This window comes from Bicyclus anynana, chromosome 2 (genome assembly GCF_947172395.1).
Source record: "Bicyclus anynana chromosome 2, ilBicAnyn1.1, whole genome shotgun sequence".
Taxonomy (NCBI): domain Eukaryota; kingdom Metazoa; phylum Arthropoda; class Insecta; order Lepidoptera; family Nymphalidae; genus Bicyclus; species Bicyclus anynana.
Genome location: NC_069084.1, coordinates 19,019,421 through 19,037,540, shown reverse-complemented (window position 1 = coordinate 19,037,540; position 18,120 = coordinate 19,019,421). Strand labels below are relative to the sequence as shown.

Genomic DNA, 18,120 nt, shown 5'->3' with positions numbered 1-18,120 from the left:
ACTGACAGTCACAAACGGCTAAAAAGATACTGACAGTGACATTGACGAACAATCATAGAGTTAAATTTTGCTTTCATTTGTACCTTAGGCAAAGATTGATAGTCATACAGTCTAATAACTTAAGAGTAATTTAACTATCATCTGAGGTCGTTGAGTATATTTTTAAACAAAGATCAAATGGATTTTAATGATAAATCTAGGATAGAAATAGTGTTCTTTATTCTTAATCTTGAGACGTTCATGAATAATGAGTTCTCTCAAAAGTGGATAGGCAATGCATGCATGCAAGCATGATTTCTATAAATATTATCCCGATCAAAATAAATACGCTTGTAACTTTTGTTTACAAGAGTATTAATGACGATTTGAACTTTTGTTACAGTACGATACAAACTTCATGACGTTACGGAACATCGTGCGTGAAGATGCGCAGTGTACAATTTTAGGTAACAGCGGCAACGTAGTGACGCGGCGGCAGGGATGACCTCGCGTCCTGATTTTATCGTAGTTTATATACTACCTGCGCAACAGCCGCAACCAATTTTGGAGGCGTCACAAATTTTGCATCGGACTGTACCACTAGCTGACTGATAGCTCCTAGCGCTCCTAGCACTGACGAATGACGACTACAAAGAGTCGACGAAATTGCCTACCGTACCTACTTACGAGTACCTACTTATGGTAAGATGAAGTAGATCTTCATCTTACCATAAGGCATAAGCCATAGATACAGGCGAATGCTCTCCGGGAGAGCCTGTCTCTTAAGTAGTTTAATTGTGGTAAAAAACATACACTCATAGTTACATCGTACATATATTATATATCTATATTAATTAAAATTGTTATTATAACCAGCCACCGGACGTTACAGTTTTATCATTCGAATTTATTACTATCATGTAGGTACCTTTACTACCTTTTTCAAAGCTTTCAGTGTTATTTATATAATGTTTTTATGATGTCATTGGATGTTAAATTCGCCGAAAGCAACGTGACTAACAAGGACTGTGACGTCATGGATCTGAAATTAAGATACATAAACGATTATGCAAACAAAATGATTCAAATTAAAATAATATTGATGATGTACCTTTAAGTACCTACTACGCTAGGAGGAATTTGTACCATTGCCAAAATATATCGTAGCAACTGCCTAAGCTGCTGTAGAGTAGCTTAGGTGTCAAAGGGTTGGGCCATCAAGAAGAGTGAAGACCATGATATTTCTATTTTATAACTAGCGGACGCCCGCGACTTCGTCCGCGTGAAACCCTACTACTACCCCTACCCCTACCCTATCCTTACCCTACCAATACCCTTACCCTACCACTACCCTAACCCTACACTACCCCTACCTTACCACGCGACGGCGACTGAAAGCTGAAAAAATGGAGTAACTTCTCCCGTTTTCTCAACATTTCCCTTCACTGCTCTGCTCCTATTGATTGTAGTGTGATGAAAAGTATACTATAACCTGCCCCGGAGTATGAAGAATAATTGTACCAAGTTTCGTTAAAATCCGTGGAGTAGTTTTTGTTTCTATAAAGAACATACAGACAGACAGACAGACAGACAATAATTTTACTGATTGCATTTTTGCCATCAGTATCGACCACTAATCACCCCCTGATAGTTATTATAGAAAAAAAATTCATGTACAGAATTGACCTCGCTACAGATTTATTATAAGTATAGAAGATAAGGTGTGCAGATATACAAATAACGTGTTTATATGTATAAGCCTATATATAACCTGTAGCGACTCGTAAATCTACGAAATATATACAAACTTTTGTTTCAGGATTTCTACCAACGGAGACCACTTCGTAGGGAACAAGGCCTCTTCACTTCCGCGCCATTTGTCCTTCATCAGATCTTCAATAGATGCGTTCACGACCTTCAGATAACCGGACTTTTCTGCAATGAATTCATATTAATTATATATTTTATTTTTAATTTTAATCATAGTCCTCTTTGTCATCAGATGGACGTTGTGACGTTATGTCCATACAATAAGGCCTTCGGATAAGGATATAGTCCTTAAATAGAACTCATTGTGTGGATTTCCAAAAACTACGTTCATATGCAGCCTGAATCCTGCGGCTCCCTGTAACCTGCTTAATTCCGTGAGTCCACCTAATAGGGGATCGAACAACAATGCATCGGTATTAATTATAATTTAATTACAAAATTAAATTTTTACAACACTAATAGCTGACATATTTTAATGTATATGGCAACTATTAGTTTTGTATCCTGAAACCTGATACGGTTTGGCAAGATAATTGCCTTATTTTTCCATCAATAAATAGACTGTCTCTTTTGTTTCTTTACCTCAAAAGAAATGATGAGTTACTATTTTGCTGATTTTCGTAGAGGCATCAATTGAAATTAATATCGAGGTAATAAATATACCTAATGCCTGGGAGCATACGGACCTGTGTACGCGTCCACCAGTAGCTGGTCGAACAAGTTGGGCACGAACGCGTCGAGGCAGCGCTGCACCTCGTACAGCGACGCGTTCATCTTTCGCGCGTGCTGCTTCGTCTTGATCTCCACGAGCGAAGCGAGGTTCTCTTGCATCGTCTCGTTGAAACTGTGATATTGCACAGACAATTTGATTGTGAAGTTGTACATATCAATAAATGCAGATGTTACAAGAAAAAATTAATAGCCGTCTGGCGATAGGAAGTCGGCGTTGTTCTGACTTTTTACCAAGCAGATCTATCTGCTGTCCTATCGGACTATAAAAGGGAAGGAATAGAGTGCATAAACGAGCAAGTTAGCGTAGGTACCTGCACCCGTGTTTGCCTATAATGTTTGATTAACTCTGTTGCTAAAGTTGGACGGAAGGACATTATTATTATTTAGACAGTGCTCGGCTATGCTATCATCTGTTACATTGGGTGAATACACACAGGACTGCTTGGTGCAGGATGCAGTGCGCGGCGGCGACCTCGTCGGGCAGCTCGTCGCGGCAGCGGTCGATGGTAGGGAAGTGGCGCACGTCGCGGAAGTTGTCGATGAGGATGTGGAAGTCGCTGCGGAGTTGCGCTATCTTCTCCGCCGGCTCCTCTAGACAGTGCTCGGCTATGTCTATCATCTGTTCACATTTTTTGTACTAATTATACCTAACTATAAGGTATAGGACCAGCTACAACCTACCTAACTATAAGACCAATAGCTTAATTGCTACGTTGGTCCAGGGCTTGCCTATACCAGGACAGTATTATGATTCCTAGACGAATAGCTAGGGATCATCATGAATATGAAGTTCTGGGTCGAGCTATAAAATATTTTAATTTCTTTCTTCCAACAAATTGTCGATGGTGCCCACGTGCTACAGAGAGCATGTTAATCGGTTCCGGTGATTATCATCACTACGACGACGGTAGGTAGTAGATGCCAACATGTCAACATGAGTCAGCAACTTCACCGACAATCGTACAAAATTGTCGAAACTGAAACAGTTAACAAGTGGCAAACACAGTGGTCCAATATGACTGACAAAGACGTGCCTACTTAGGTACATAGGGACTTCTGTAATTACGCTACGCATACCTAATATTATAATTTATATGTATGGTAGTAGAGCGAAGCGAGAAAGAGGAGAGCTGCATTCTTCTTTCGTTCATTGTCAGACGTATTGCCACTCGCACCTCTCTTGACTCCTTTCCCTGTCGTTGCATTCCACACTTCGTACCGCGCGGGCACAAACTCAGTCAAAAAAATAATAGATCATTTATTTTTTTAATTTTACATAAAATGTTCAACATTACTTAAAAACAATACAAACAGTTCTAAATTATTATGAAAATAACTGTTTCGTTACTTGCGAGGCTTTTGAGAACCTGAGCAACGGGTGATCAGGGCTGGGGTTGAGAAAACACAATTTATGCCGAAAGCCTTTTGGTACTATTTTGGTCCAAACGAAATCCGAACCAACAGCCAAGTGAAAACTTGTCAAGGTGTGTTGATCGAAGTTTTTCGCTATATGATAATATACCGAAACTGGACTTTGCCGATTCTTACCTCTTCCAAAGTGATGACATAATTAGTGAAATCGTGGAAGTATTTGATCTTATAGAACTTGATGATGGCGCCGCGCAGCCGCTTGGCCATCTCGTCGTTGAGGATGTCCACCAGGTCGAGGAACGTGTCCACGGCGTGCACCGACTTGTTCTTGAGCTGGTCGTAGCCGACGCGGCCCGACAGGAACAGGCTCCTGGCGACGTCGCTCGCTTCTCTCACCAGGTGGTACTGCTCCAGCTTGAGCGTGTCTTTTGTACACTAACATAACACACGAGGGCACAATGTATTTGACGACGTCTCTGGTGCAGTTGTTGCTGTGTGTAGTTGACAATAAGAGAACACCAATATCACTCACCCCTTGGTAACAAAACAGCAACATACCGACTGCCACACAACTCACTCTACCCACAATACCCGCAGCACACATTGCGCATACAAGTAACTAGATCAAACTATGAAAAAGGTCCTAAAGAAAAGAGAATTATTTCACGATAGCATTATAACTAGAATGACCACTATGGGCATTTTAATATCCAAATGCATTACCGAATTGTACAAATTCGTTTATTTTAAAACAAATAAGTATTAGAAAACGAGTAGAAGTTACAAATTAGAATTTTGTTTTCAAAATTGTTGTGAAAAATTTAAGTTTTTTGTAATAATTATCAAATTTCTAAAATCTTCGCTCGCTTTTCTTTGGCTATCACAAACAAACTTTTATTACATTATTAAAAATATATTTTTGAATACTTAGGCATTGATTCGACATTCCAATCAAATTATTTTAAAATAATATCAAATACCTAGGTACCTCCTAAGTCGTAGGTAATAAATCTAGTCAGCTGAATAAGATTGGCGGGTTTCTGGTTTTGTTTTTCAGGTGGTTAAAACCGAACAAAACAAAATACCCAGTAAGATGAGGAATGTGCTTCTAAGTTCCGTTTTCCCTGCCAACTTCAAGTCAAGAGTATATCGGCACCTTCTAAGCTAGGCAAACGCGTTCCACCGCAGGCTGCAACATCATTCCATTAGACGTCATTGCAGCTAACTTAGACCATGGTCTAAGGGAGCTAAGCACTTATTTATGTAAATTAAAAAACAATAATTAAAATTCTGAATCTGACTTTCACAATGTAGTAAAAGCAATGCGCAAAATTAATATTTTATTGACGTCTAAAAAATTATGTTATAATGTAATTTTCCGCCACTTACAAACGCACTTGGGCGGTTTACACGTGTTCATGTAACGAATACATGCGTGTCTTTAATATAACATTATTCGAGTTTTTATGGATTTAAGAGACCTCTCATTTTGAAAGGGGGATCAGTTAAATTAATACCTATTTCTTTTTCTTCTAGTGTACCTAATAAGTCCGCGTTATTATCTGCGAGAAAATTAGTGTAAACTTCAATCCCCATAGCATTTTACGTTTTAACGATTAATCAATGTACGCACTTTCCCCAACCCAAATTAGTACAATAAGTTTTTTTTCAACAAGGTACTAAGCTTAAGGGTTCTTTGAATTGTAAATCGTGTTATGTGTAACCCAAGAAGGTACGTTATAAATACAACTGGTCTCCTAACAAACTTACTCTCAAGAAATATCATGACTAAATGTCACAAACCAAAGATTACTTAAATTGCAAAATAAAATAAAAAATATTTAATTTATAATTTTGTTTTTATTAAATAATTTAATAATAATTATGGTATATAGTACAAATTATTATTTCTTACGTAATATTAGGTTTTTGTAACACCTTATGACGTATATTATAACAACAATAACATAATTTGCCAGCAGTATATGGTAGCTCTCATCGTAGCTTGAGCATTGTTTATCTGTAAAGGAAAAATCATAATTTTGTATCTAGCCAGCATAATAATTAATCATTCAGTTGCGAATCAATAAGTCCAGAGTTCAGGTCGGGTCAATAAAAACAGTTAATGGGTTTCTCTAACAAGAAATTGTACAGTAACCTTGAGATTAGTAGTTAAAGTTTTTATACGGGTGTTATACAATCCTACACAATGAATCATAATCATCACCAAATGTTACTAAAAAAAATAACCATGTATATATTTATTAACTTGAATAAAACTCTAAATTTAACTAAAAATGATTATGGTTTAAATGTAATAATAAAAATTTTAATAAAAAAAATACAACCGACTTCAAAACCTAAAAACGTACCCACTAAACTAAAAAGTGAAAAATAACATCATAATATGTTCTACCTGCTGCTCAGTATGAAGGCGGTGCTTAGCCGGTGATGTATTAATTCAAGCCATGTAAGAATATCTTATAGATTTAGATTTTGCAGACAGTGTTGTTTCATGTGGTCCTGTCAGAAATGGCTTAAATTAAGACAACACCGGCTAAGCACCGCCTTCATACTGATCAGCAGGTAGAACATATTATGATGTTATTTTTCACTTTTTAGTTTAGTGGGTACGTTTTTAGGTTTTAAAGTCGGTTGTATTTTTTTTATTAAAATTTTTATTATTTTTCCATTTTTAGTGTAAAGTTTCATCTCAAACCAATACATCAGACCCCTAATGACATTCCCAACTCATCTTAGTACAAATATCTCAGCAATACAAATTAATCAAGCCCAAGCACAAGGTAGCTACCGTAAACCGTTAAGGGGTTCCCTTAACTGACCTTGGTTTTCATCATCAGACCCCTAATAACAGACACAACTCATCTAGATCGAAAGTTCTCAGCAATACGAATTAATCAAGGCCAAACACAAGGTAGTTACTGTAAACTGTTAAGGAGTTCCCTTACTTGTCCTTGGTCTTCATCACCAAACCCCTAAATGACAGTCACAACCTATCTATGTGGAAAGTTCTCATTAATACAAATTAATCAAGCCCAAACACAAGGTAACTGCTGTAAATCGCCCAGGAGTTCCCTCGTCTGTTTTATGGCTCCTTCATCAGATCGATTTTAAACCTTCATGAAATTGTAGTGCTTAAAAGTACTAAATGGAAAAGTATACGAACACACTAGACACCCATATAATTTTCGAAAGTTCCTCTCAATTTCTCCAGGATTCCATCATCAGATCTTGACATGATGGCAATGGGACCAAATGGGGACTATACAGTTTCAAACAAAAAAAGAATTTTTGAAATCGGTCCAGGCGTCTTTGAGTAATCGGTGTACATACATAAAAAAAAAAAAAAAAAAATACCGACCGAATTGAGAACCTCCTCCTTTTTGAAGTCGGTTAAAAAGTAAGTGCCAGAGGAATACCAGCAAAATATCTATGTAATCTGCTTAAAGATCTAAGCCTCGCAGGGCCATACTAAATATTGGTGGGCAGGGAGATCAACACAAACGGGGGGATTATTGACATGTTACGAGTATGAAGGAGTTCCTAAGCCCTACACCCATGGCCACAAGTCCCAAGCAATGCTCGAAATTTTGTCTCTGCTACATGATGGATGGAGATGGATGCACTGGCAAGGTGAATCATGGGATGCCAAGATACACGACTCAGTTTCCTAACAATCTGATCAAACAATTATTATTAACTAGCGGACGGCCGCGATCCCTTTCGCGTATATTTCTGTTTCTTTACAACTCCCGCCAAGAACCAAGAATATTTCTGGGATAAAAAGTAGCAAATGTTCTGCTCCAAGATTCAATTGAACTCTGACAAATTTCACTCAAACTGGTTCAGTGGTTCAGCCGTGAAAGATAAGTACGAGTAAGTCTTACTTTCACATTTATAATATTAATCTGGATAGTATGGAAGGATTTTAGCTGCACAGTACCTGTCCTCAGTCCTTATGCAGGAACTTGTTGAAGGCTCCATACGAGGACTCCAGGTCGAACACCAGCTGCCGCACCTGCGCCTCCGACAGCTCGTCCGACGCCGACATCTCCGACAGCTTGTCCAGCCATTCTTGCACCTGCGGAAGGGCATTGTCAACAATTTTATAAGAAGCTATTATAAAATACACACCATTTCTGAATTTATATTATTCTATTAACAACAGACTTTCTAAGCTTGGAGCATTGAGAACCCAAGGATGTGGAAGTATACTTAGTTGTTGCAATGAGCTCATCAGCGTGACGAACAGCTGACGGTGATGAGTATACCTTCAGCTTCCCCTCGAAGTTCTCGGGGAGCATCTCCAGACGGTCCATGGTGTCGCGCAGGTCGCGCAGCTCGGGCTGGATCATGTCCATGGCGCGGAACTCCAGGCGCAGCTTGTCCATCAGCGTGATGAATAACTAGACAGCAACATCAAAGTCGAAATTCGTTTATTGCAATTAGACTAAGTTTACTAGCACTTTCGAAACATCAGGTAAATATTATTAGATTTATGTAATAGTCTGTTTTACCCTTTGAGTATGGGACCCTACAAATTTACTAAAAATGTTGTATGTCGCTTGCATTTTACCATGCACCCTCAATCATCATTGACTAACTGCTGGAAGTTTCTTAGAGAAATTAAGAGTCTTGCAGACTTTAACTACAGCATCAGCTGAAGGTTAGCATTTGTAATACACTAACATTCAAATGAATTAGATCAGTGAAAAGTAGTCAAGGAGATGAACTGGATTATTCCAACGCCTTACCAGATCTCAGCCTTAGTTTTCAAACAAATAAAAACATATGTTTGTCAAGTCCCAGACAGACACATTATAACAACCGTTTACATGCTGGGGGTTTAATAGGAATGTTATGTTAAACTGACATTTGAATTACAATTAAACAACAAACTATCTTACAGAAACAATCTCAGCAATGTATTTGTTGGTGTTGCCCTTGTCGTCCTTGATCAGGTTTGGTTTGTTCTCTCTGATCCTCTCCAATGCGGCGGGGCAGTCCAGCTGTTGTACAAAATGTCAAGATAAAGTTCAACATAATCCTGAATGACTGATTGGAATAATAAGCAGATAACAAAACTCCATACAGGTTCAATATTTAATTTATAATATCTTTTTGCAAAATGTCTTGTGGGCCTAAAATGCTACCTTAAATCTGTTGAGTACCTAGTTTTTGTTTCTATAGTAAACATACCGACAGACAGACAAAAATTTTACTGATTGCATTTTTGGCATCAGTATCCATCACTAATCACCCCCTGATAGTTATTTTGGAAATGTATTTCATGTACAGAATTGACCTCTCTACAGATTTATTATAAGTATAGATTTACGAGAGTCTGTCTATCAATATTCATTACAAATCTTACCCTGAACTTTGTGACAAAGGCTTCAATGGTGGGGAACTCGTCCCCCTGCACTTGCTTGAAGGCCACTCTATACTGGACGAGCAGCCGGCTGCAGGCGGCCGTGTACTCCTGCGCCCGCACACAGTCCCTCATGTAGGCCTTCTCCAGATGTTGCAGTGTGCTGACCACAGCATACAGCTCTGCCATGTTATCATGCCTAAAAGATTTTCACCATCTGCATTTAAATTAATAGCCTAAGCACATGCCCAGCATCAATAATGGAGTGATAAAAAAAGGTAACTGCAGCCTCCAAAAGGCTAGAACTTAGAGATATGAAAATTTAAAATAATATGCCCGCTATTAGTTTCACTTCAGCATTGACACTGAGCATGATAGCCCAGTAGAAATGTCCTCTGCCTTGTAGGAGGATGTAGGTTTAAATCCAGTCTGTGGCAAGCACCACCAATTTAACAATTATGTGCATATAAAAAAATTAAATATAATTTATCATTAAAATAAAATATAAGGAAACCTGCTCACTTGAGAATTTTCTAAATCTTTAGGTGTGTGAAGTTTGCCATTCTGCATTGAGCTAGTGTGGTGGACTATTAGCCTTACCCCTCTCAATTTGAGAGGAGACTCATGGTCAACAGTGAGCCAAATATGGGATGTTAATGACGATAGCATTGTCAACCACATGCCCAGCATTAATGATAACAACACTAACTACTGTCTCCAAAGAACATAGAGATGAAAAGCCAATTTAAAAAATCATGCCCAGTTTTAATATTGCAATTAATCAATTTATTAATTCACAAACGTAAGGCTGTTATGTCACATGAAAAAACTGACTTTACACCAAGTGTATACAATAAATCAGTTTTACACACCAACATACAGTCTGACAAGTGTCTAGTCACTTTTGTACACTTTACTACTTTATCATTGGACTTACAAAGCCAAAGAATCTTTTAAGAGTAAACTAAATTGTATAGTCGAGTTACTCACATTGCAATCATCAAAAACATCAAATAGGTATTCTTTAATTTCCTATAATTTCTTTATTTCCTAAACATAATATATATAACAAGATCATTGGTCATAGAGATTCCACATAATAACAAAATATTAGTATATATAATTATATAGCCATAATAAAACAAAGAAACATTTCCCCTAAAACACAATAAGTATAAAATAACATAGTAATGATTGCTTACTTTTCGCGCTCTCTGGCATTTCTGTAAAGTTTCACCTCTTCATACAGTTCTGGTCTTGTGTCTGGAGAATATAACGAACAGTTAACAAATATAAGCAAAGGGATTCTACTTTGTGTGGCAATCAATAAAGATTAGAGGATAGGAAGTTGTGACTGACTCAATACCTTGCATGACTTGTTTTTCTTTGAATTATTGTTATAATCCCTGTGTCGCTTGTAACAACTTACTATTTACTAGAATCAACGTAACATGAGCGGTATTTAAAGCATTAATGATAAAATTCAACTATTTTATCCAAGAGAACACCTTGAAACTCAAAGGAAAACAACAAAATTCTTCTTCATTTCATTTCATATTCATAGCTTGTTGACATTTGACAATTAAATTGACATTTGACGATGACTTTTGTTCGAATGACATGTAATTTTTAGGATCATAGACAATAGTGTAATATTTTACAAAAAGCAACAAGTATGAGAGAAATGGACATGCATTATTTCCCCCTTGCGCTGCAATAATAAATGTCCAATAGGGTAGGGGTAGGAGTAGGGTAGGGGTAGGGGTAGGGTAGGGGTAGGGTAGGGGTAGGGGTAGAGTAGGGGCAGGGTAGGGGTAGGGTATGGTTAGAGTAGGGGTAGGGTAGGGTAGGGATAGGGTAGGGTAGGGGTAGTTGAAAGTTTTCATCGAGTTTCACGCGGACGAAGTCGCGGGCGTTCGCGTCCGTATTGATAAAAGTAAAGGATTTATAAAACTTTATTTAAAAACATGTATTTTTTTATATTTATTATTATGGGGAACAGCAACAAAAACCAACCTAAACATCATTCAGAGAGCACAAAATAAAATTATTAAGGTTTTATTTCATTACGACTTTCTAACACCTACCAATAAAATATACAAAGAAACAAAATTACTTAACATAAAGCAAACATACATATATAGCACTTCAATTCTGATTCGGAAAATACTAAATAAAGATCTACATTCAAAAATCACTTTTACGAAAAAAAATCAAGTACAAAAACGAGCATTTCGCCGAGCAAATCACCTTTTACTAAGTCACAAACCTCGTACTAGCCTAGAACTATGGTAACAAAAATATTATATTTGAAGGAGCACAGATCTACAATAAGTTACCATCTGATATCAAAGAAGCTAAATCTATGTTTATTTACAAAAAGAAATTAAAATTTTATTTATTGAATAACATGTCATTGTAACACATGCCGCATCCAGTAAGCTATAATCTTTGTTTCATTAAAACTAGTCAAGTATACTACGTAAGAAGCCGGTAACAAACATGTAATTTAAAATCTACCCGCATTCTTTTTTTTTTCTTTTTTTTTAGCAATTATTTATTTTGATTTATTGTATGTAGGATTTAAGTCTAATTAGTATGTACACACGTGAATAATTACCTTAGTGAGTTAATTGTATTTCTCATATAAGCGAATTTTATGTAATTCTTTTGAGAAAATAAAGATCTTAAACCACATATTTTCCAAACATCAAACAGGCTGTCATCCATTTCGTGACGTCAGAATGTAACAAAATGTCAAAATGTCAATGTGACACTTCTAACAAGTTGTTATTTGATAGGATTCCTTATTCTTTTTCTTTAATTTAATGGCTTTTGGTTATGCTAAGACAGCACAATTTACTTTGCCAATGTCGCGTACTTTGGAGAGAATAGGTTAAATTATTTATCAGTTTATCTATGATACAATAGTTGGATTACTTTGTTAGCTACCATCTACAACACAAAAAGGAATACTTATAGTACATAAATATATATAATATATAATGCATAAAAGACAAACAAATGAGATATATAAGGCTATGAAAGAATACCATAATTATAATTTAATGTTGTTATGTTTGATATATTTACATAAGAATTTGATATGTTATCGTGATGTCGTGAAACAAAAAACATAGACCATATGGTTGATAGCGCTTTGGCTCGTATTTTCATAAAAATATTTAAAAATTAAAAATTCTCGTAATCACGTCGCAAACAATATTTTTTCCGTCTATTTATTATTTATTTATTGATATACCAACAATGACAACAAAAAAAATTAATAATCTATACACAGATAAACTTAAAAAGTACTAGTGCTAGACGAAGCCATCTTTTAAAGGTATATACAGCATTGTTGTCTGTTGTCCGGTTAAATTTAAAAATTAAACTACAAATTACATTTACGTTAAGTGTGGTGAGTGAGTGAGTTACGTCTAGGAGAATGATAACTAAAATTAACATACATTGATCTCAGAAGCTCTCACTCTCCTTTATTACATAACTTTTCGACAAAAATATAATATGCATAAAAGTGCAAAAAAAAAAACAGCAATTATAGTTTGTGAAATATTATTTTTGCAGTTTTCTAATAAAAGTATTCAAGTAAATAAAAATAAAATGATAACAATGTCAAAGGCATTGTTAAACTTTATCAATTTATAATCAAGACCATAGTCTTATCTATTAGCTTACCTACTTGATGACTTTGCTCTGCTTCACTATGGTCAGTATATTTTTGCCAATAATATTTTACAATAAATTATTTAGATTTTTATTTCAGGGATCGAATTGGAAAATATTATAATTTTTAATTATATTTTTTTGTGTAATGTAAATTCAAGTTTTAGAGACGAGCTAATTAATAATTTTTAACATTTTTTAGGCATGACGTAATGATTCAACATGGCGGATGACGCGAGCTTCCCTGCCCCCGCCCGAGCCCGCGCTCCGCAAATTGTAGTTTCCTCGGAATCGGTTGGGCAACGTAACTGCCACTCGTCTCGAATGATTTCACATTGCGAGATTGCGATGAATGAAAATATTAATCACGGTGAATAGCCGCTCCCAGAGTTTACACATAAGAACTTGTTATTTAGACCTAAAGTGTAAGTGCATGTGAGTTCTAAAGGTGGATTCGTGGTAATTGAGTGATATCCAGTTCTACCTTTACAATCGTGAACTTCCCATGTTTACGTGCTGAAACACGGCACACAGTGAGTTCTTGGAGCTCCGGTTCTTCTGGTTGCCGATTAATGGGATCTTGTTACTAAACAGGTCAGTTACTTTACGCTTCAAACCTCATAACTGCATCCCAAACCCAAAACAAATATATTTGAACACTTAAAACCTTAATTATCTGAATGACTGCTTTGGATTCAAGTTAAATCCACATTATAAATGACGATTGTTTTACTCTTACGAAGTATGTATTTGTTCTTATTGGAATTTATATGAAAAACCGCTATGTACCTAATACGATTTTGGATATTGCTTTCGATTCGTAGGGCTTGCAGGGCGCGGCGGCTGTGGCCTACTTTTTATAGAGTACTACGTACTGTTACTACAATAAACACACTCTTTGCCGTGTCTACGGTGTTTGTAAGCCATACTCCATTATGACGTACTTATCTTCGCAAAAACATAGCAATTACAGTTTGTGAAATGGTATTGTAACATGAAAAATATGTGTTGAGTGTTTGTTGAAATATAAATCAGTAGATTAATTTACTTGCGGTAAATTAACGTTAGTAGGTATATTACATACAGGAAAGTGTGCAATTATTATCTCGAATTATAATTATAGTTATTCTATTTATATCTTGTATTTTTTATTATTCATTACAGAAGTTTCCATTTCAAATATAAATAAACACTATCTTGTCACTAACAAAAGTGCAAAAAAACAAGCAAGAAAATTCAAAAAAAATGCTCTATAGAATGTAATGGTATTTTAATAAAAACTTTTAAATCAACTGTGTCAATCAAGCTAAGAGTAAGGTTGTAGAAAGTTATTCAATGTGTTGCTGGGACAGAACCACCTCTGTTGTATGAATACTCCATAAAAATACACAAGTACATATTTTTAAATTAAATTATTATAAACTCATAATCATTTGAAGCTGCAGCTAAACATGAAATGTAATTATTAACCAATGGATCCCCACTAGAATATAGGTTTTCTGTGATAATTTCCAAACTGTCATAAGTTGCCTGTATCAGGCATTACCTTGCAACCAGTTTGATATCACAAGTCTTAGGAGAGTTGCCTCATTACGCTTGCTAGTGAGGGTCACTATTCTAGCAACATAACTCAGACTCAGAGAGCACACTGAGCAGTCAGCCTCTGCCATTACCATTAACATCTGATAGTGGTTCTTAGCAATAACACGCATTGGAGCAATGTGGTAAGTCTAAGCTGGACATCTTCTCCTATAAGGAGGGAGGTATGGCCCAGTTGTAAGCTGTTAAATTGGGCTGATAATGATGTCCATTGGTTTTTTGAATGACAAGTCCAACTAATTGCCCTTTCATGTTTCTATTACAGTAACTTTGGAGACAAAATTTTAATTACCTTAAATGTAAACCACAGTTGTGGTCAGTTTTATAATGTTATGTTTGTTAACAACAAGGCACATTATAAACCAGTTGCATGTGCATACAGGTGGTAGTGATGGCATGGTCATTATATTTATTGTACCTAAAGATAACACAGTTATTATATGTAGTGAACTTATACTACTTAAGTATACATATTACATACTGGCTGTTGTTATTGACAGAGTTGACTGTAATTGTATAAAAGTATCTCAGTATAATTCTATGTGTCTGTAAGGGCAACTAGTAGTTGCCCTGTAAAATATTTTAGAGGGGCTTACACCTGCACAATTTAGCATTTCGTAACTTGAGAGGGGGCTGTTCTAACTGCACATTTGGTGTGTACTAAAGGAATATTCTTTAATTTTGTTTAAGTGGACGCCCCCACGACTTCTTCTTGCCTTTGGACCTCCTTAATCTGGCCCTACAGCAAAATCCATTCTTAGACATTTACTAACTATAAACCACCTCCCTGCCAAATTTCATCTTTGTACATAAAGTGGTTTTTGAGATTTTGTGATGATTTTTCATATTTATATATTAAGATATAAACACAATGCTGAGTGTAGACTATTTTGGTACCATGCATTAATATCATCTTTTCATTTTACTTAGTTACTATATTTTCATTACTATTTCTTTCTTTTTGTATAAACATGCTTGTTCTTTCCTAGACTAAATTGGCTATATTATTACAGAGTTGTGGTAATTAGAGGGGTCTGAATACAATGACTATTATAGTTGTGTACACATAATGATATTATTTAGTTAATCAAACCAATGATCACAATGATTTTGATCACAAAACCGTGATGACATCACCAGGAAGGCATCAGCTCAACTCAATGCAGCCATGATGTCACTGGGCCATTTTAGTTGGATAATAATAAAAGGTTGAGGCTACATTGTGCCAAGGTCCAATCACTTGAGGCAAGAATTGTGTCCATTCACAAATGTTGTTATCTTAACAACTGAATCATTCATTAATCAATAAAAGTTGAGATAATTACTGTAATACAGAGATACTCAGTAGTATAAGAGAGTTGATTACAAAAACTAATTAAATATATGTATAATACATTTATTATTCACTGTTTTAATATCCAAGTTCTAGGGATCAGGGTATTCTGTACCTCTAGTAGTAGTAGTAGTAGTAGTATAATTTATGATTACTTTAAAGACAGCATACAAAACGACTTTCATCAATGATATAGGAATGTACCCATTGTCTTGCAGTGCATTGGTAAAATGTGAAGGATATATGAGTCTGGGTATAACTCCTCAGCACACTTCCTAAAACATATCCTGTAAATTCGGAAACATATCCGTTTTGTCAGTTAAGTGTCGGCTCATAGTCTTGTATTGTAATCAAGCATTAGCCAGAACTATTTCCGTGACGTTTCTCAACTTCCGGTTAATATGAGGTGATACAGTGTAGTGTACATTATGTATAAAATTATAATCCATCTTTGTCCTAAGGGCAGTTACAGATTAGCGTTTTATGCGTTCGTACATCGAAGACGTTTTTTTGGAAACAGCTCGTGTGAGCGTGTCGTCTTTAGTCTAGCTTCCAGTTAGGCACATGGATTTTGTCTCGCGCCTACGTACATTTTATATACATTTGCCGGCGGGTCTCCGGAACCACACGGACTAGTATCCATGTTGATATTGAGCTTTCGTCCCATTACCGGTTCGAGTGAAGACGCCGCGGTGCGAGCCCGTGTACACACGTCAGGTTATATGAAGCGGGAAATGTACCGCGCGTGTAAATAACCGCGCAGTCAGAAACGAGCGAATACGGGCAGATAAAAACGCCAGTCTGAAACTACATTAGTCGGCAGGTATTATACTAATAGCATTAACAACTGAGTCTTAGGGCCATAAATCATTTCTCTATATCTATCTCGCTTGCACTTATGGGTCTTATGGAGCCGTCTATAGTCAAATTGAGTAGGTATTTTAAACTATGTAAACAAACAAAAACAGCTGACTCAGGGGTGTTCAACATTTTATCATTATTTACGAATATTATCATGAAATAAAACTTCCTGTGATAAACAAATATTTTTTTTAATTCTATATTCCTATATAATAGATCCTGTTATTTATCAAACAGATAATGCTTCACTTATATTAAGGGTTCCGTAGGCAATAAAGAACTCTTATAGTTTTGTTTCTTTATTATGTAGAAGCAAGCATAAGGTTTCCTCGACATATTTAAACACATTAATCAAAACGGTTTTCTCGGAGGACGATAAGGGTGATTGATTCGTACGTTTCTTTTTTGGTGACGGAAACAATAGCAACGCGGAATAACTGCTCCGGCTAGTACCAGGCTCCAGTTCACTAATTTTCGTACTAAACTAAATAAAATTAATTAATTAAACTAAAAAAAAACCCGACTGCATAAATGATAAAAAAACTGAAAAGAAAAAAAAGCTCAGTCCAGAAGTGTAGAAAACAATTAGAAAACAGTCGGGACCTATTATATTGAATAGAATGATTTTCGTCTACATTTTTTATTAGGTCCCGACTTTAGTTTGATCAATTTTTATATCATTTATGCCGGGTTTTTATATTTGTTTAATTAATTAATTTATTTCACACTTTTTAGTTACGATAGATGGTGAATTTCGGATTTATTGGTTACGTTTGTTACAAAGTACGATAATGTATACCTAAGTCCAACCGAAATTAAGTAAATATTCAAAAAATCTACGCAACCCTCGGTGGCCGAATCCGACTCGCACTTGTCCGATTTTTATAATCAATATATTTCTTTTAGTCTATTTTAGGTGCTTTATAACTACACTTCATAAACCTCGCACCTTATAGTCGTCCGCCTCGCGTATTATATATAGACTTAATTAATATTAGAATTAATAAATAACGTTTTCCTAATTGTAGTTTTTTTAACATGGCCATGATATACTATTTTGAAATTCTCACAAAAATCCCTTGAATTTGATTCGCATGTTGCAATATTCACAAAAAAAAACTTCACCCCGATTCTATAGCGTCTCACAGTCGTCTTGTTGGTTTTTCTTTTCTAATTTCACCTATCTAAGAACACTTGGGTTATTAAAACAAATCTAACGTTATCTGAATTACGTAAATCCGTTCAACGGTTTGGAAGATATGAGGTAATAAAGAATATTACATACATACATACAAGATACGCGCGAAAAACATAACCCTTCTTGCAGTCGGGTAAAAACAGTAAACAAACAACAAATAAACTATAATTAACAATAACAACGAAACGAGAACAAAAC

General features: G+C 35.8%; 3 protein-coding genes across 6 annotated transcripts in view; 1 reads left to right on the top strand and 2 right to left on the bottom strand.

Moving 5' to 3' along the window:
* LOC112058463 (uncharacterized) lies at nt 1-4,456 on the bottom strand. Its single transcript, XM_052885602.1, has 6 exons — nt 4,430-4,456; nt 4,030-4,287; nt 2,916-3,100; nt 2,436-2,593; nt 1,788-1,914; nt 1-1,021 (listed from the first exon to the last, which is right to left on the bottom strand). Exons 1-6 carry the CDS (start codon nt 4,454-4,456, stop codon nt 937-939), a joined length of 840 nt encoding a protein of 279 aa, XP_052741562.1. The 3' UTR covers nt 1-936.
* Nucleotides 4,457-5,692: 1,236 nt separating this feature from the next.
* Nucleotides 5,693-10,812, bottom strand: LOC112058406 (vacuolar protein sorting-associated protein 28 homolog). Its single transcript, XM_024099207.2, has 7 exons — nt 10,611-10,812; nt 10,447-10,507; nt 9,248-9,443; nt 8,781-8,882; nt 8,145-8,279; nt 7,817-7,954; nt 5,693-5,872 (listed from the first exon to the last, which is right to left on the bottom strand). Exons 1-6 carry the CDS (start codon nt 10,615-10,617, stop codon nt 7,823-7,825), a joined length of 633 nt encoding a protein of 210 aa, XP_023954975.1. The 5' UTR covers nt 10,618-10,812; the 3' UTR covers nt 5,693-5,872; nt 7,817-7,822.
* A 2,374-nt stretch (nt 10,813-13,186) lies between these two features.
* LOC112058407 (protein 4.1 homolog) overlaps nt 13,187-18,120 on the top strand; it is an 82,389-nt gene continuing 77,455 nt past the window's right edge. For 2 of the 4 annotated variants that reach the window (XM_052888602.1, XM_052888595.1), the window contains exon 1: nt 13,189-13,525. The gene's annotated coding sequence lies outside the window, so the exon portion shown is untranslated. Of the gene's footprint in view, nt 13,526-18,120 lie in introns of all 4 variants that reach the window. The other 2 variants (XM_052888610.1, XM_052888606.1) reach the window with 2 other exon arrangements.